This window comes from Poeciliopsis prolifica, unplaced genomic scaffold (genome assembly GCF_027474105.1).
Source record: "Poeciliopsis prolifica strain line A6 unplaced genomic scaffold, Auburn_PproV2 SCAFFOLD028, whole genome shotgun sequence".
NCBI classification, from domain to species: Eukaryota; Metazoa; Chordata; class Actinopteri; order Cyprinodontiformes; family Poeciliidae; genus Poeciliopsis; species Poeciliopsis prolifica.
The window spans coordinates 5,222,352-5,242,012 of NW_026562403.1; the positions used below are offsets into that span (position 1 = coordinate 5,222,352).

At 37.5% G+C, this 19,661-nt stretch overlaps 2 protein-coding genes across 3 annotated transcripts; both read left to right on the plus strand.

Moving 5' to 3' along the window:
* Positions 1–422: 422 nt before the first annotated feature.
* On the plus strand, positions 423–5,288 carry tctn2 (tectonic family member 2). Of its 2 annotated transcripts, none has more exons than XM_055048860.1 (18): positions 423–576; positions 724–837; positions 1,339–1,409; positions 1,515–1,719; positions 1,804–1,904; positions 1,997–2,196; positions 2,276–2,396; positions 2,526–2,676; positions 2,766–2,828; positions 2,922–3,044; positions 3,130–3,198; positions 3,281–3,370; positions 3,476–3,593; positions 3,838–3,941; positions 4,062–4,209; positions 4,323–4,460; positions 4,538–4,626; positions 4,959–5,288. In XM_055048860.1, exons 1-18 carry the CDS (start codon positions 468–470, stop codon positions 5,072–5,074), a joined length of 2,130 nt encoding a protein of 709 aa, XP_054904835.1. In that variant the 5' UTR covers positions 423–467; the 3' UTR covers positions 5,075–5,288. The 2 variants fall into 2 exon arrangements, with proteins under 2 accessions (XP_054904835.1, XP_054904836.1); XM_055048861.1 differs by having other exon boundaries at positions 1,515–1,716.
* Positions 5,289–7,130: 1,842 nt separating this feature from the next.
* Positions 7,131–19,450, plus strand: atp6v0a2b (ATPase H+ transporting V0 subunit a2b). The gene is made up of 20 exons (XM_055049047.1): positions 7,131–7,652; positions 8,651–8,729; positions 9,781–9,878; positions 9,957–10,094; positions 10,193–10,290; positions 11,162–11,288; positions 12,217–12,299; positions 12,409–12,502; positions 12,764–12,976; positions 13,289–13,439; positions 13,600–13,739; positions 13,986–14,143; positions 14,233–14,323; positions 14,890–15,008; positions 15,118–15,328; positions 15,438–15,560; positions 15,878–15,997; positions 16,086–16,203; positions 16,697–16,868; positions 16,957–19,450. The coding sequence occupies exons 1-20, from the start codon at positions 7,536–7,538 to the stop codon at positions 17,057–17,059; spliced, it is 2,553 nt and encodes an 850-aa protein (XP_054905022.1). The 5' UTR covers positions 7,131–7,535; the 3' UTR covers positions 17,060–19,450.
* The last annotated feature ends 211 nt before the right edge of the window (positions 19,451–19,661 follow it).

A 19,661-nucleotide genomic window follows, 5' to 3' on the forward strand; every position in this document is an offset into this window, starting at 1 on the left:
GTTACTCCACGTTAGAAATCTTTAAGTGATTCATTGTGATTAGCTTTGAAAATATTCTAACTCAGTAGAATGTAAAGAGATGGTAGATTTTCTGACCCATTAAATATTCAGTAGTCGATGGTCAAGACAGACTGATGACACTGTAATAATTAAGAGCATCATTGAGGCATAATCCTTGCACTAAATCAGATAAATTCATGTGCTAAATGAAAGCTAATCTTATACATTGTGTACGATGTTAGACTGATTTTGTTATACTTTTTGAAAATGTTTATATCCATTGGAAAACTAGAAATTATTTGGGAAATTTTCCGGTAGACTCATGACACTGACTTGAACAGACGAGGTCGCTGTCGTGTACTTCACTCACCGCATAGATTTATGTTTTGTCAGAAGAAGAAGGCTTCTCGGACGTGATTGGTTAACACTCTGTTGCTAGGACACCCCACAGAGTTTACAAATGTTCAATGCGTAATAGAGAAATGGCTAATATCGGTGTACTTTCTGCGTCTGTTTCAGGCCGGACTTCATTTATCTTATTCCTCGTCAGTTTTGTCCGCCCTCAGAACGCTCTGGGTAAGATCTTTCTACGTAATTCGTCTCAAAGTTATGGTTTTGCGTTAAAAGTGCGCTACGTTCCGTACAGGAACTAGATAAACTCATTTTATCTTACACAAATGGCTGGAACTGTAACTTAACAGTGATTGCATTTTTCATTCATAGTGTTTCAGCCGTCGTTTCTTATCTCCAACGGACCAAAAGTCTCTGCATTTCTTCTGGGAAACACATCAATGATCTCACTGAATCTGAAGAAGGTTTCTGTTTCCACCACAACAGGTGGGGGGAGAAAAAAGACAAAACATCCCACAAAACATTTGCTAGTTGTTGATGGAATAGTTTGGTTTTCAGTTTAGCTCGACCAGAAAAGAAAATACAGATTTTGTGATGTGCCTTGAAATTGCAAATATTCATATATCCTTTTAACTTTGCAATGATGTACCTTAATGTGTTTTTTTATGACTGATTTTGGAATTTATTGTGATTGACCAATATAAGGAAACCCATAATTATGAAGAGAAAGGAAAATGACATTAAATGTCTATTCTAATAGAAAAACTTACTTTTATGTCCATCACACCTTTGCAACTCTGGCTGAAAGATTAGTTTCACTGTCCTTCAGTAAAGTGAGCCTTGGTTAGAGTCTTCTGGAGTTCCTCTTTTAGGATTGCTCTAAATTTAACTCCATCCTTCTACCCGTGAACAGTGACCAGATATCACTGCTGAAGAAAAGTCTGCAAGCAACATGAATTGTAACAACATAATTGTTATCTTTCACAGGAAGTATTAGTTCACCATCATGTGTAACAGAAGCAACTCGGTGGGCACTCACAACTGAGCAAATGGGAAAGGTACAAAAGCCCATCAACTTTACTCAGCCACTGCATATATAGACAAAAGAACTTATGAAATTCACCTCTTGTTTATACTGATGTTAATTCAATTCTGCTTTCCAGAGTGCAATTCGTGTTCAACTGACACTGAATCAAAACCTGCATTTGTGTGGAGAGAATGAAACGAATGCCGACTGCTGTCCGAAACAGCAGTGTGTTGTGGAAACGCTTCAGCTGACCGCCTGCCTTGGAAGAAGACCCCAGGCGTCATTGCTAATCCAAGCCACCATAAACGCCCGGTTGCTTCCTCCTTATGCAGGATCTGGTGGTTTGAATTAAGCCTTTCTCATCATAATGTGAAGTGAGAGCTTTAAAGGCAGCTTGTTTTCTAAGAGTTGTCTGTTCATTTCAGATAATAACACAGTATTTCCAAACCAAGTGTATCAACCTCTTGGTGTTTGTCCATGTGACCTGACATTCAGAGCATGTGATGTACGCTGCTGCTGTGACCTGGTATCGGTTTTTATTATAGTAGTTTAATAAACATAATTAGTCAAATGTGTTTGTTTTCTCTTTTAAAACTTCTTATTTGTGCTTTCTACCAGGACTGTACCAACGAAGATCTCAAGATTTTTGCGTCCCACTGTCTGCTAGGACCCTTTGGGGGACAGGTCTCCCCTGCTCCAGATTTTCAGTGCTCTGTGCATTCTACTGAAAACTCCCCAGACTGGTCTCCATTTTTATGTGTCACTTCTCCACCTGAAAACAACCCCTACCTGGGTCTTTTCTATCAAGGAGACACAATGTGAGAATATTTTTGGTTTGTATTTTTTTATTTTATTCAGTAGTTTTTGTGCTACATTTTTTTCACTCTCCTGGTGTAGTGCACCCAGGCCTGGCCCATCCTTTCAAGAGCCTGTGCTGTCTGCTCCAATGCCATTTACTCCTTATATTCAGGGAAGTCCTGTTGTCACCTCTGATGACAAGTACTTCACTATACCTCAGGTTGGTTGTATTAGTGTCACCTTTTCTTTTTTATTTTTTGTAGTAATTTTAGGTATATTCTTTTTATTTTTTATTTTTTCTTGTCAGACTTACAACTAATAACACTTTATATGCACTTTTGTTTTTCAGATGGTCCTGGGAGGGTGCTCTGGTGCTCCTGTGGCCTTTCTGAAAAATTTCAAAGTAGAGTGTATAACTCGCTTTCACTCATGCCCAACTGGTCCTCCCTTAAAAACGTGGCAAAAAGATTTGAGCATTGACGTGCTGAATGGGCAAGGCGGTGGGTCTTACCTGCATACATAATTAAAGCGGTGTTTTGATAGGCTTTGACACTTTTTGAGCTCAAGTATGTGTGTTTTTTTTAACCAGGTGTTGTGAAGGTAAATTTAACTGATGACAAGACCTCTGATTTGTTCCTTTCAAGTGGTCAAGGTGATTTTATTTACATGTAGACTTTAATCACTAAAACAAATAAAGTGGCTCAGTCTAACATCTAACTTAAAATGAGTTTATATTTATCTCTAGGTGTGAGGCTGAGGTGTAAGGATATGACCTTAGCACTAGATTACAAATTCTACTGGAAAGAAAATGGCATTACCAATATCTCACTGACTCGCACTGTTGGGACAGTTATCTCGAATGGAAATTGTAAGTCTTGTGAAACTCTTTATTTTCAAAGTTAAGGTCTCGTTGTGTAGGGCTAACATATTCTGCTGTCCGGTCCTCTAAACAGTGACTACAAGATATTCTGTTGTGTTTCTAAATGGAGGATCTATGGCTGAGCCCAACTCAGGAAACCCAGGTGAGAGAAAATAGTTTTGTTTTTGTTTTCAGTTGTTGAGGTTGCTACTTTTACGGAAGATTAAACCAATTTCACATGACAGGTTATCAAGTGGGACGACCTGTTATTGCTGGCATTCTGGTCAATAATACAGAGTTAATACAGAGGACTCCGATTAATGTTTGGAAACCAGGTAAAATCTCTGCAGTAACGGTGTTAATGAATGTTTATTAACACTAAGTTACACACATTTCAGACATTTTACTTTATCCTCCCTGTTTTCTGATCTGGCTGATAGTGGGTGATGGTCTCTGTTCCACTGGCAGCATGAAGCCAGTTGTGTTTGGGGAGAATTCAACTTCAGGTTGCTTGCTGCCTATCGGGAAGCAAAATATGACTCAGTGTGATCTCCTGAGGTAGGCTGCTCACCATGATCCTTTACCTTTAGTTGATATGTAACTATAGGGCCTTGCAAAAGTATACATACCACTTGGACTCCCCCTCATTTTGTCACTTTATGAACACAAACTATCATTTATTAACATTACAAGAATGTGACAGAAATTTTAAAACGTTCAAAGGGTAGGAATATTTTTCAAAGGAACTCTGTGAAATATATATGTATTAGAGCAACTGATGTTATGTTTTTTCATGTTTTAGAGAGACTGTTGCTGCTCTGCAGAGTGCTCTGACCACAGCGGCATATGTAGCACAGCGTGGTAACCCAGATCTTACAACTATGACAGACTGGGTAAACATAAGCTGTAAGTAGGTTGATAGAGAAGCAAATTCTTCTTCTAAATCAACTTTCAGCTACATTTGCCTTGTTGTTTTGTGCCAGACAGATGTTCTAACAAATGATTTATTACACAAATCTAATGCAGTTGTGATACCAAACTCAAGCACAGTGATGAACAACAATTCAGGTGTGTGCAGTGATATTCCATTTAATCAACACATCAGTGTTTGGAGCCTCACCACCAGCCTGGTAGATGGAATACCCCAAAGAGAAATCCAAGCTTTAGAAATCAGGTATTAGATAATTAGCTACAGCAACATAGCTTGCTTTTAGATTTTGCAAATCTTTGTGTGGTATATTCTTAACGTAACAAGTATTTATAACCAAATTCTTTTTGTGTTTGGAGTTATGGCATGTCTACTTGGGCTCTGGATTGTAGGGGAGGTAGCGTCTCTGTATGTGAGGACCCAGAAAAAAGACAGTTGTTCCCAATCACCTCTTCAGTCACCTTTTTTGACATCGATACACGACCAGCCAAAACCAGGCGCGTACACATTTAAAAAGGCTGTTTGTTTAGATACATAATCTATTTGTTGACAGGGTGTCTATTTTTTATTCAAGGTTTCAGATCAACTTCACAGAGTATGACTGTGACAGGAATGATGTGTGTTGGCCTGAGCTCGCCTTTCCCTTCACCAGATATTATACAGGTAGGAATGTAGTCTGTCCTGGTAAGAGATGGTGTGGATGTTTTCCTCCTACTGTAAATCACTCGTTATTCAAGAGCTTTGCTTAATAATCTTGTTATAATGCAATTACGGGAGTAAGTTACTATAAGATGAGGTTAAAATTTGATCAAGATGATAATGTGCATTACTAGTACAGAAAATAATTTTGACTGTAAATGAACGTAAAAAGCACAGTGTGATCTTTTTACTGTGTAGTGTTTTTACCAATTAGTATTCCACCAAAAGAGCAGATCGCAGAGTGAATAAAATTATGACGAGGCTATAATAACATGTTTTACCTTTCTTTGTCACAGGTGAACCTTATTTCTTGTCGTTGGCCAAAGGGATGATTTTGGTTTTTATGTTTGTTACTGCAGCTATTCTTGGAACTCCGTGGAGACAAATAAGACAGGCGTGGCACAATGTTTGATTCCGATACTCAGAAAATTTAAAGGATGAGTTTCAGGTTAATCAGCAAAAGTGCAAAATACTAAATAGGAGTACAATGTCAATATGCTCAACTGTCTGAAATGCTGCGTTTTTGTTTTTTATTTATCAATATTGATTTTGTAAATGTGGGCATGTTCTATTTATGCACTTAAAGTGTATTTGCATATTTTTGTAATAAAATATTTTTCAAAATATGTTTTCAAAGCATAGTAATGATATTTCCTTTTTAAAAAAATGCGTAACCTTCTTGTACTGTCCTGCATTTCTGATCCGGCCCATAATTGCCATAGCGTTTGTAATAGATCAGTATGGCCAGATTTGATTCACTGGTTTTTGTGGATCAGAATTTTTTTTTTGTTATCTTGAACTCAACTAATTTATATATTTTGTCATTAGAATCTTTTTTCTGTTCACTGACAATTCTGGATTTGTATTTCCTAAATAGCTTTCATCAAAACACCCCTTGAGACTCAGGATCCTGATAAAAGTTCTTGTTTGAAATTATTCAAGAGAAAGTAAACAAAAGGGCACAATCTTAATACTCTCCTCATCTTAAAATCACTGAGGTCTTAATCCTTCAATGAAATTGGTTTATTTCTAAACACTGGCTTTATGGTGTGGTTGATGAGTAGTATCAGAAAATCCAGGCTTTAGAATGCTCAAATATTTGTGCAAAGAAAGTGACTCGGTCTTTTAAACTTGCTGTGTAGTGGTGATGATTCAGCCAGAGAGCTTAAGACTTTTTGCTTTTGCTTGATAAACTGACTTTATTCATCTTGACAACCAATTTACAGCCATCGCTACACCTCTGGCAAAGATATGTATAAAACTTAAGAACAAATGCATAATTTATAGTCTTGCTCTAGTTTTCTTACAGTGACCTTTGGAGATTGTTTTTTGCCATGCTCACATCCTTCTCACTGTTTGTCCTGGAGAGACACATTTGATCCAATCCTATTCTAACTCAAATTCTGACCATAAATCCTGAAAGGCCAATGCGATTGTTGAAACTAAGATTTGTCAAGACCACTGTTATAGTTAATTAATCACAGCAAATATACTAAATAAACCTTGTGGATATTGAGTTTGATTGATTCAAAATTCAACTAAAAATGTAACTTAAACTACAGAAACAGTAAACATAAAATAAGGTTAAAATAGGGAGAAAATATTCTTAATAAGTAAAACAGGAAAACCAAAACGGTAAGTCTTAAGATTTTGTTCATAGCAAAACCGAACCTCAGCAAACATTGCTGTTTACGACCCCAGTGTATCTGAGAAATGTATGAAGCTATGTTAACAAGGTCAAAATTAATAAATATATTTTAACTGGGTTGCTTGTGTGTAGTCTTCAGCATTACATCACTTCCTTACCTCAAATAACTGTGGCCTCTTTGTGGATAGCTCTTTCTGGGCTGTTCAGTGCAACAACAACTGAAGCCCTCCCCCCCCCCCCCCCCCCCCACACACACACACCACACACACACACACACACACACACACACACAAAAAACAGGTGTAAGTTTTGGGTGCTTAAATATGATGCTAAAAATGAACACCAACTTCTCAGACTGATGGATAATATGATACATGAAGATCTTTAAAGAAATGGACACTTCGACCCAAGCAAGAGGGCAGATGTTTCACGTCTTAACATAAATAACAGTTTCATTAAATTATTTGAAATTATTTCACAAAATAAATATTTGTCAATTCATCATGTATCATTTTCATGCTCAACAAAGATACAAACCTTTTAAAAGATAAATAAAGTATGTTATTTATAATAACCTATATCTCTATAATCATAGATTATGCAATTTGTTGCGTTAAAGCAAAAGTAGAAATGGGCTTTCGTGGAGGTGGGGTCCCCAAGGAGGCTGGTTAGACTTCACTGTTTACTTTCATGAAGCCTATCTGGCTGTGGTTGTTTGTATCAGCCTGCAGACACAGCAGAGGGCTTAAAAAATTAAATAGCTCGCAGTGCGCAGACTCCTGAGACGGGTTCTGTCATTGGTTGATTCGCTCTGGTAGAAGTTCGTCGTAGTCGACAGTGAGAAGTGAAGTGACGTGGAGAGTTACGAAGATGACAAACTTACGCCTAAAACTTTATAAACTGTGAGATGACTTGCTACAAAACTCTATGGTGAGCTTAATAAACATGTGTATACTTTAAAAAGACAACAAAGGAACCCAACGCTTAACCAACAATCGCGGAGACGGCTCAACCAGCTAACCCATTAGCCGGCTAACAGCAGGAACAGCTCCCGTTTGTAGCGTGTAAATTCAGTTATGTAATTGAAACATCATTTTATCTCCTGAGCCGAGTCATGGAAGAGCAAGGAAGGACGTGAGAGACGAGTGTTGGCTTTTACCCTTTAAGAAGCCGCCCCGGCTCTGGCCAGCTTGCTTATTGAAACAGGGACATATACGCTGTCATTATGAGCTCTCTGCTCCGAGGTGAGGAAATGTGTCTGGCCCAGCTGTTTCTGCAGTCCGGGTCAGCTTACGACTGCATCAGTGAACTGGGAGAACTAGGACTGGTGGAGTTCAGAGACGTAAGTTTTATTTGTGTTTGATTGCCAAGTCACTTTGAAACTATCGAGTTATGGTAGAACTTGCCCTCGCAAAATGAAATGGTGTCTCATGTATGTTTGACTCGATTTTTGGAACTGCATAAAGTTGGTTAACACTTTTTATGCTATTCTGCGCTCTGAAAGTCCGTAGAACTGGTTTCTTTCAGCTGCGTCATCCACGAGAAAAATACAAATATAACTCGCCTAAGGTTTTGTAAAGTCAAATGTCACAAAAAACCCCCCAAAATAAGACTGTTTGGAGTCTTGACATCCAATGATAAATTAAGATATTTAAATTATTGATTATAATAAAAACTAGAGATTGGCCAGTTTACTTTTGATTGGATCCACTAAAAATTGGTGGGTCAAATACTGGAAAATACAATTTTCCCTCTGCATTTATTCAATGTCTTCAGACTGAAAACCTATTATTTCTATAAGGATTCGAGACAAACCTATTTATTTTGATGCACTTTTTAAAAATAGTTTATTAAAAATCACATAACTGTTGATTTTAAGCCTACCTTGGGATAAGTTTGTACTCTGTAGATTAATTTTTAAATCTACAGAGTACAAGATATGAAAATATCTTGGTCAAAATTACCCACAGCAACTCAGATAAAGGAAGACCTAAAATTAGTACTGACCAGCGAAATCCTGATCAGTGCATCTCTGTTTGGTGAACCTGATAAAAACAGGATAAACAATAAATGGATAAAAACAACAAATTATTTGTTGATTCTACTTGTCTTGTGTTTTATTGTCTACTTTTACTCTTAGCCTGTTGTCTGTGTGTTTTCCACTGTTATATTTTGGAACAGTTCCTCATAGCTGTTTCTAATCCTGTTGTGAATAAACCAATACATTTACTTGTTAACTGTCTGTTTATGTCTCTTCCAAAGAGACATAAACACTTCATCTTTAACTGCCATGTTCCTTATCCTGCGCATGACTAATAGACTTTCTCACGTCTGTTCCAGCTCAATCCTAATGTGAACTCATTCCAGCGAAAACATGTAAACGAGATCAAAAAATGTGAAGAGATGGAGAGGATCCTTGGTAAGGTTAAAATATATTTTTTTTTTTCAATGTGTTGCATTCAGTAGTAGGGCTTTCTAGCTCGTATCATGTCTATGTTCATATAGTGTTGGGCTTTGGTGAGGTAGAGTTACACTGAGAATCAAGGTTTTAGTGATTCTCACCAAAATCCAACAATTTTTGTGCAGTCTAGTTGAAAACTATTACATTTCCAATCGGTGAACAAAATGTAACGATGCACCACCAGCTCTTAATAAGCAAAACAATGTTCAGCATGGATGTTCTTACAGCAGAGGGAGTTAGCTATTAAAAATTAAGTAGGTCTTCACTTTTTCTTCCTCAAAAGCTTTTCTAGAAAATATGTAAAAGGAAACAGTTTTTTCTGTAACCAGAAACAAGGAAGAAGGAGAGATGTGGTCTGTTCATTCACATTGCTGCAACAGATTTTGACAGATGCTGTTATTTCATATTTTAGCTTTGTTGGATGCTTCATGCCAAACTTTTTCTGGGAGATATAAAGCAGCCGTCTGTAACAGGACATCGGTTTGTTCCCGGCTTGGTGATATTGCAGAAAATATCAAGAAGGATGAACATGTTAGTCTTTTGTGCCATTTTATAATTGAAAATGCTTGTTTTAGATAAGGTTTTTAGAATCCCAGACTTTAAGGTATGCGTCTAAATTCTTTAGGGTAAATACAGAGACACTGCTTTTTGTCCTAGTCTAAATATGGTAAGTCATGCCAGTCAAAACCACAACAAAGTCTTTATAAATCGAAGGATTTTTCTCTCACAGTAGCAAGATAAACGTAAGACAAATATGTGAATCCTCAGTGGATTTCCTCTCTGATGACCTAAGTGACCCTGTGGTCATGAGAAACATCAGGTGGTTGTAGATTCAGCTGAATGCATTGCTGTCTTTGGTTAGCCAAATGCTGTATTATTACATTAAGAAGAAAATAACACACTGTCAGTCTTGGATTTCACGCTATTCTGTGTTATTTAAAGAATATCCACTGTATGTTGAAGCTTGAAAAGCTTGTCCTTAAAGAATATTGCTTGTTGTTTTCAACAGGTTACCTTTTAAGGGAAATCAAGAAAGCTGACATTTCACTGCCAGAAAGAGATATAAACCCTGTGGCCCCTTCACCCAAGCATATAATGACCATAATGGTAATGATTACCTTTATTGTGGCCATTAGTCTTTCACATTCTTCTGCTTGTTACACATCTTTATAAATTTAATTACAGGACCAGCTTCAGAGACTTGAGGTTGAACTAGGTGAAGTAACCAGAAACAAGGAAAAGCTGCAGAAGAATCTGCTGGAGCTCACAGAGTACACACACATGCTTCGCATCACACGCAACTTTGTACAGAGAAGTGCTGAGGTAGACATAATAAAGTCATACTCTCGGCTTAGTTTCACACGACTTAAATTTGGTGTTGAATGTTTTCTTAACTCGGGTACATCTTGCCTTTCCAAAAGCGAGAATCACTGCAAGTTCAGTATGAGGAGTTTCCATTTCTAGAAAAAGATACAAGGATGGACTACAGCAGTATGCAGAGGCTAGGAGCCAAACTGGGGTATGTGCTGCAGGGATTCTACTAATGTCACAGAAGATCAAATTTGTTTATGGGTTGTTCTTAATGTTTTTTCTTCCTTAATGTTTTTAAACTGTGGGTATGTTAAGTAATAATTCATTTTTTAGGTTTTATTAACTAAAATACTGTTCATTCATACATACAGTTGGAAGTCTTTCACATTTTGCCATCACAAGGTCATGTAATAGACTTATACAAAATGTTGAGTAACTGTAAAGTGCAAGGAAAAAGATACAAACATCAATCAGAGTTGGAGTCAAGACTCCTCCAGATACTATAGAGGAGCATCAGAGATCATAGAGAGTTCAAATATTAGTTGTGCACTCTAGGAATCTGGCTATTGATAGAAGAGAGGAAGAAGAAAGTCATTTTTAAAGAAAGCCATAAGAAATCCCATTTACAATATAGGGGAAACAGCAAATGCTTAAAAGAAGGTGCTCTTGACAGAAGTTCTAAATGCGTAGAGGAAAACTTGCACAGGATATTATTTTTAACACGTCAGGCTCAGTTTTTATTTTTACTGATATTGATCTGATGTTTTTTCTAAAGCTTCTCTCCCCACTTTTTCAAAACAGGAAATATCACCCAACCGCACACAGCAAGTTCAACAGACACCTTAAAATTTAATTATTTACTAAAAATGTACAGAATAGTAAAAGGAGAGGAGATAATCATTCACTCATCTCGCTGAAAGCTTAATCTCTGATTCACAACCTTTTGCTTTCTTTTTAAATGTCCAGATCAGAAAATTTCAAATGACATTTCTTTAGCTAGGCAGTAGTTTAGATTTAAATAATGTTATGGTCATGCCGCTTGTAGGCTGATTATGTATGTTTTAATGCTTTTGTTGCAGTTTCATTTCGGGGCTGATTCAAAGAACAAAGATCGAAGCCTTTGAGCGAATGCTTTGGAGAGTTTGCAAAGGTTACACTATCCTGAGCTATGCGGAGGTTGAAGAGTACCTGGAAGATCCCGACACAGTAGGTTCCTGACGTCTCACAGAGACCATGAAGTTTAATACCGTTTGCCGTCATGTTCTTCTTCATGATAGTACACTGGAAAGATAGCAAAACAGTCTGAAATAATAACAGGATATGTGTAAGAGGGTGAGAGAAACGGAAACAAGCAGAAACAAGCTCTTCAGGGCATCACCCTGAACCCAATACCCTTGCAGTGAAACATCCTTTGTAGCGGACGCTAATGGATTTGAAAGCTTGAATGATGGATGAAGCCAATTGTGAAACGATACTGGAAGCAAATCTGTTAGAATACCCAAGAGACTTGAACCAGGAGCAGAATTTCACATTCTAGCCAGACAACATATAACCAGAGCTGCACTGGAATGCTTTGACCCTGTCAAAGTTCACACCCAAATCTAATTGGCAATCTGTGGCACGACCTGAATGTTTACATTTCGCCACACTCTCTTTATTTGCCTTCAGTTATCTTGTAAAGTTCTCATTTAAATATAAATGTGTAAAGGTTACTGAGACACTTTTAGGATTTATGGTTAAAATAAATTTAGAAACAATGTAATCAATGAAAACAATGTAGAAAAAGCAAATTTATAATTCAAATAAAGATCTTGTTTAAAGTGCCCTCCTGGTGGCTGCCAGCAGCGACTCTTGTGATTATGTCCACAGACAGCTGTAATCAAATTATTCTTTTTCACCGCTTGACCAGACGGCAAGCATCCAGGACTGTGACTAATCATTAATGCTGCAACAGATGAGCTTTCACTACTAGAAAGTCAGACAAATTTTACAGACAGCGTTATTAGATTCTCTTAATTGGAACCAATAAAGATAGGCATGTTTTATGAAAAGAGGTAAATAGGATTTAGTACTCAAGACTCCTGTCAAAGACCATGTCTTTTGTCACTACACCTTCTTATATTTCTCTCTGCAGGGTGAGCCCACTAAAAGTGTAGTGTTTCTAATCTCTTACTGGGGGGACCAAATTGGCCAGAAAGTAAAGAAGATATGCGATTGGTAATTATAGCACGCATAAATAAAATAAAACATGCCTCACATTGTTACCTTATGTTTTTATTTCCTGTTTGTAGTTCTTCTTGGTCATAAACTTTTTCCCAAATTGCAGCTACCACTGTCACTTGTACCCATATCCCAGTAACAACGATGAGAGGAACGATGTTGTGGAAGGCCTGAGAACTCGCATTCAAGATCTACACACAGTACGTCTTCTGTCTTATTATGAAGGTTTTTACCAGCTGTAAAACTAAATGGCAGAATAATCCCCTGAATATTTGAAGAGCTGAACCCTTCAGATTTATCTAGTGTTTTTCTCTTTTTTGTTTTGTTTTTCTTGCATCATATTCAGTGTTAGATGTTACTTTTTAACCACCTGGCAGTGGATTTAACTGTGACCACAAGAATGGCCAAATGCCACACTTTGTAGAAATTCATCAGGAATCCACATCTTTTCTTTGTTCAAGGTACTTCACAGAACAGAAGACTACCTGAGGCAGGTCCTGATCAGGGCTTCTGAATCTGTCTACACCTGGGTTGTCCAGGTCAAGAAAATGAAGGCCATCTACTACATTCTGAACCTCTGCAGTTTCGATGTGACGAATAAGTGCCTGATTGCTGAGGTGTGGTGTCCTGTTAACGACATTCCTAAACTCCGGAGAGCCTTGGAAGACGGCTCGGTGAGAAAAAGCTTTGACTCTTTTTCCAAAGTAGAAGTTTGTTTCCTATGAACTTGTCTTTTCTTATTAAACAGCTGTTTGATCCTTTATATTTTGGTCATTAAGAAGTCATCAATCATTCTGTTTTTAGGTAACAGTCATTATTACCCATTAAAGAATCATAAACAGAATAGTCCTTCTACAGTGTTTTATTCACCACTTGCTACAGCTGACTGAATAATGACTATTAATTAACATAATTTTAAAGTCAAAGGCATCCTGATTTTTCTTCCCAGAATCTAGTGACACTTTATTGTTTCATCAATATTTCAGAGAAAAAGTGGAGCGACTGTTCCCTCTTTTGTCAATCGTATCCCTACCACTGATATCCCCCCGACTCTGATCAGGACCAACAAATTTACCTCTGGTTTCCAAAACATAGTGGATGCCTATGGAGTGGGCTCCTACAGAGAGGTAAACCCAGGTGAGTTGGATTTAATCTGTCAGGAGTCTTTTTTTATTGTGTATTTTTGTGTTTTAATAAAACTTAAGCACAAAATTTTATAAAAAAGTTTTTAAAGGTAATTAAAAGGTACTTAATAGATTTTCAATTTTTTCCACAATTTTTTTTTTTTTACTTTCAGCTCCCTTTACAGTCATAACCTTCCCCTTCTTATTTGCTGTGATGTTCGGAGACCTGGGTCATGGAATCATTATGTCCCTGTTCGCCTTGTGGATGGTGCGGTACGAGAACAACCGCAAGCTGAAAAACACCAGAAATGAGGTGAGTAATGTCCATATTAAGGGTTTTAATATGGATATATTAACCGCAAATCTTGAGAAATAGCATATCTCTCTGTGCTATCTCTCACAGAGAGATAGCATCATTATACTTTTCTAACTGTGTCAGTATCCGGGCCCTGTGAGTGAATTCTGCTTGCTTTGATTCAGTCAGGAGTTGGAATAGTGTGAATAAAAAAGATGAGGTTGTCTCGTTGTGGCATGTCTGACATATAACTGTAAACTGCAGATCTGGAACACGTTTTTTGAGGGGCGTTACATCATTCTGATGATGGGCCTGTTCTCCATCTACACCGGCCTCATTTACAATGACTGTTTCTCAAAGTCGCTGAATATCTTTGGCTCTGGGTGGAACGTCACTGCAATGTTTACAGCCAAAGTCTGGACGTGAGTATTTAACAGCCAGGATCTCATGGTGGATCTTTGTGGATTTGATAGAGAAACACACTTAGGATTTATTTATCTGTGTCTTACAGGACGGAGGACCTCGAAGGAAATAATTTTCTGACTCTGGATCCAAATGTTACTGGAGTTTTTAAAGGACCATACCCTTTTGGAATTGACCCAGTAAGTTAGCTGTTTAATTATCTTCTGTATAAAGGTGTTACTGTTGTTAATGTAAAAAAAGAACTTAATTAGATGGAACATTTTAGAAATTTAACAGATAAAAAAATAAACAATTTGAAAAACTGTCCTACTTTGGGTTATTGTTACAACAGTTTGCTGTATGATTGATGTTTGTTTGCCTTTCTGCTTTCAAGAGTGCTGCTTTCAAACCAAATATATAAACCTAAAAGTAAAAAAAGTGTGCAAGAAATAGTCTTTATTCCTTGATGCAGTCTTTATTCCTTAAAATTAAGACTCTATTTTATGTAATCTAAATGTAATAATGGAGTCAAAAACTATTCATTCACCTTGAAAGTTTTCACATTGAATCATGTTACAACCAAAGCATTGTTTAGTGATCGATACCTATTGATCATATAGAGGAAAACAATGACTGTTTCTGAACATATTTTCACATATATTTTGACAAAAATTTCCACAACTATGGTTCTTTATGGTATTAGAATAAATGTAATTGAAATGAATTCCAATTTTTGTTTTATTTATTCATTTATGTTTTTGTTAAGATCTGGAACTTGGCATCCAATCGCCTCACATTCCTCAATTCGTATAAGATGAAAATGTCAGTGATACTGGGCATCATACACATGAGCTTCGGGGTCATCCTCAGCACTTACAATCACCGGTAAGTCATTTCTTGGAGATTTTATATCATTATTTTAAACTCAGAAAAGTTCCTCATAACCAATTGTTGTGTTTTAATCAGCTTTCCTTCTCCCCCCCAATTGAAACAGATACTTTAGGAAGAAGTACAACCTCTACTTGGTATTTTTGCCTGAACTCCTGTTCCTGTTGTGTCTGTTTGGCTACCTGGTGTTCATGATATTCTACAAATGGCTGGTCTTCACCGCAAAGGACTCCAGACAGGCCCCCAGTATTCTCATCCACTTCATTAACATGTTCCTCATGCAAGGGGATGCAGTACAGCTCCTCTACCCAGGACAGGTCAGAATCTTCTTGATGCATTTTTCCTAAAGCTTCTCTTGTCCAGTGGAATAAGTTACACTGATGATAAAGCATCAAGAATGAGTGAGAGTTGTTTGTCTTCTTCCAGACTGGCCTGCAGATATTCCTGGTGGTCATTGCTGTTCTTTCAGTGCCTGTTTTACTGCTGGGGAAACCAGTCTACCTCCGCTGGCTTCAGAACGGAGGCCAAAACCGCCTCGGATTGTACAGGGTGAGCACTGCAGACATGTTAGCTCATCAATATGTGCCTTAATCCTTAATCTGTACTTAAACTTGGATTTAAGCATAGAAAAAACATAGCTGCAGCCTTACTTCAGTTGGTGAAAGTTAAGCTAGTTAAAACTAGCAGAGGTCTTCTATTACAATTATACTTTAATAGAAAGTTTCAGCTGCCTTACACCATTTCTTAGGATCTCTCTTAACTTGTTACATGCATCATATTTATATTGGATTAGAACTGTTATACAGCTGTGGCTTTTATGTGATTTTAAATCTACAAATGAACAAAATTTGTTTCTGTATCATCAGGGATATGAGCGTGTGCGACGAAATAGTGATGAAGAACTCTACCTTCTGAGGTCTGAAGACATGGAGGAGGGCAGCAGTCACAGCGATCTCTCCAGTAGTGGAGAGCAGCTCTCTGAGGAGGTGAAACTTGATATTTAGCAATGCTTAAAAGTCCTTATTTTCCAATTTGTTTTAAAATTGAGCTCTCTTTTTGTTGTTGTTGTTGCAGTTTAACTTTTCAGATGAGTTTCTCCATCAGGCCATACACACCATAGAGTATTGTCTGGGTTGCGTCTCCAACACAGCTTCCTATCTGAGACTCTGGGCTCTCAGCCTGGCACATGCCCGTAAGTACAGTTCAATGTGGGATGGAAACTTATCATTGAACATGCCATCCCTACGATGAAACATGGTGGTGGGAGCATCATGCTCGGGGCTTTTTGAGCAAGTGCATGGAAGCTGGGCAGATCTGACAGTAATATGGTTATGAAAAAACTGCACAATTTTTGTATCTTTGTGCAAAACATACCAGTGTCAGTGAAACAGGGTTTTTACAACAGTATGGAAACCTGTGCAAAGAGGTTTGATGGGGAGGGGTGAGAAGTGTTGCATCAAATGATTTTATGTAAAGCTCACTCAGGGCCATGTACAGGTTTGTTGAAGTAGTAAATCTCAGTTTGCTAAAGAATGAAGTTGCGCTGTTTATTATCAAAAACTGTAGCAGTGAAATGAGCACAGAGGAGCTCAGATCAATGCCCTCTTCCTTAATATCTTTTTCATTTCCTCAGAATAACAGTACACTAATTTAATTTTATTCCTCCTCACTTTTTTCTCTGTCAGAGCTGTCAGAGGTGCTGTGGGCCATGGTGATGAGAGTAGGACTTCGAATGAACTCTGCTCTGGGGATTGTATTCCTGGTTCCTGTGTTTGGTCTGTTTGCTGTTCTCACTGTGTCTATCCTTCTCGTCATGGAGGGCCTTTCTGCGTTCCTGCATGCCCTTCGCCTGCACTGGTATGCACTTTAGTGACGCTAAGGGTCACAGTTCTTTGAATTATCTCAGTGTTTTTATATCTCTGACAGCTGCTTGCTTCCTCTGTAGGGTTGAATTTCAGAATAAATTCTACAGCGGGACTGGAGTCAAGTTCTCCCCTTTTTCCTTTTCTCTGCTGCCTACCAGCTTTGAACATGACGGATTACTGTGAAGGGACTCACAATACCAAGTCATTCTATGGCAAGAAGCCAGCACCTCAAAAAGACTCCACCAAGAGATGTCAAAAAGTGCTCTTCATATTTATTTTTTCTTCTTTTTTTCCTGTTTTTACAATTTATATGAAGAAATGATCACACTGGCCTCTCAGCTGTATTTTGAAAAAACAACACACTGGTGAACAAAGTGTGGATTAACTGAGTTTTATGCAAGAGAGTGTTTTGCTCTGTGATTAATGTCAAGGAGTCAGTTGCTAAATTTGATGTGATTAAATGAAGAAATGCTGCATAAAACTGCAAAATATAAATCTATTTTTGGTTTGAAACAAAAACTCTACAATGTGATAAACCAGTGTTTTGCAGCTACTTTTTGGGAGCTTATTAATAAGAACTAAATAACATTTAGCTTTATCACTTACACATAATTTGTGTCTGTTTTTTCCTCCCCAGATTTAAAATTTTTGCTGTGTATCATTATTTTTAGCAAATTTTTCTAAATTCTGTTGCGTTCTCTAAGCCCCTGCTAATCTGATGTAGTTTTAATCCATTAAATTAGAAGATCCAATTTATTCAATCGGTTAAATGGGTCGACCTTAGCTTCTGGGTGAATTGTGTGGCTTTTTTCCAGAAGTCAATAACGGAATAACATGCAGCTGTATGTATGTCAAAACGACAGCAAAATTTGACAAACATTTTTGTATACCTCTGCTTGTCAGACTACTGTGAGCTTGGAGTGTCACGAATATATTCACTAATGCTGAAACTGCCAGCAGGGTTCACATCAGAACAGACTACCACTATGCACCCAACCCAGACAAATCTTCAAACAACAATCGCCACCATCAAGTTCATGAGGCCTTCTGGCAGCTTTTCTTTTTTTTTTTACATTGGAAATCAATTTGTCTTGATGATGGGACGTGCTGTTTTACTCTCATTGAAGGCACACGGTTTGTCATTATTCAGTCTCCGACATAGCACTCACTTTACAAGACAGATCCATTTTATTCATTAATATGGATAATTCTATTCCAATCTGATCCTTGTTATCCTAAAACATCTCATTCGGTTGTATCATACCAATTGGTAAGAATGATTTTAGTAATTTTATTTGTGTGGCATTTTAGATATGAAATAAAATCCACCCTAATGAAAGACCCTCTCATGAGACCAGTGTGCTTTGACAAGTTGAGGTGGGCAGAACAGAGGGGCTTTTGTTTCTCTACAAACTTTTGTGGCGATGCCACTGTCATTTTAGAAGATAGTGGCATCTCTGCCATTCAAAGGGGATAAATTTGATCTGTCTAATGGGGATTTCCAAACTGCGTTCATTTAAATTTTGCTGACAGCTTTTCACAGGCGTAACTACGTGTCACCTCAGTCATTAACTTATAAAACTGCAACACAGTGGGAGGGTTTAAAGGTTTCTGTGGGTGAGATGAAATATGTCTGTGCATTTGTAGATTTATATTTTGTCTGTAGAGAGAATCGAAGATGAGCGGGGTGAGCTTTTGTGTGTGCATTCTACTGTCTTTTTTTTTTTTTTTTTTACACCAGTCAGTACCAATGCCAGCCTAATTTTCCATTAATGAAAAAACTATTAATCTGTTGACTTCATCTTTGACATCCTACTGACATCCTTATTTGCTGAAGTTTGGTTTTTCTTTTACAACCTAACCAGCCGTTAATGTCGTCACTTCTGGATGAAGGAATGTTTCTGTTTTCTACTGTTGGTGTCATTTTCAGTTTGGTAACAACTACAGATTTTGTCCCCATTTTTTTTTTTACATTTTTTTTTCTTCCAGGGTGTCTTTTGTGGGCTCTAGAGTCCCTTATATGAAAGTAGGCTGATAGGAAAGGGGCAGACAAATATTGGGTCTGGGAATCGAACCCGCGACGGCTGCGTCGAGGTCTCAAGGCCTCCAAATGTGGGTGGCACTATCCCCTATGCCACCACAGCAAGCCCCTCGTCTAAGCTTTTTACCAAAAAACAAAACGGTGCACCAGACAAAACGATAGTTATTTGAATCTTACTTTATGTTTCACACCCAGTCACCAGAGATTCCATGCTTGTTTTCCTTTGTTCTGTACCTGTTTTTTTTTGTTTCTTTTGTGTTTTTTTTTTTTTACCCGACAAGCCGAATGTCAAAGCTCATGAAACCAGTAATTCACAAGTTATAAGGAAAACTTGCTTATATTTTACTTTGAAGCTTAGCTAAATTGTTTATGACATGAATATGGTCTTTTCACTCATACAGGGTTGATTTGACCATTTTTTTATGTTTGTTTCTAATAGATAAACACTCCATCTTGTATTTCTTTTGAGGAGCTTTTCTGTTAATAGACTTAATAAATTTCTATTTTGGGGATATTCTTGTATTTTCCTTAAATGTTTAAAAAAAGTTTTTCCAGTGTGCTTGTCCAGTTTTATTAATCCTATGTGAATCTCAGCCTTGCGTTCCTATTTTTTACCTGACAGAACCTCGCCTGCTGTGGTCTAGTTATCCGAAGCCAATCTGACAAGTCTCCTGTGACATTAATAGAAGAAACTCTATTTTGTGACCGTTCTCCTGTAAACTCAAGAAATGGTTCCAGATGAAA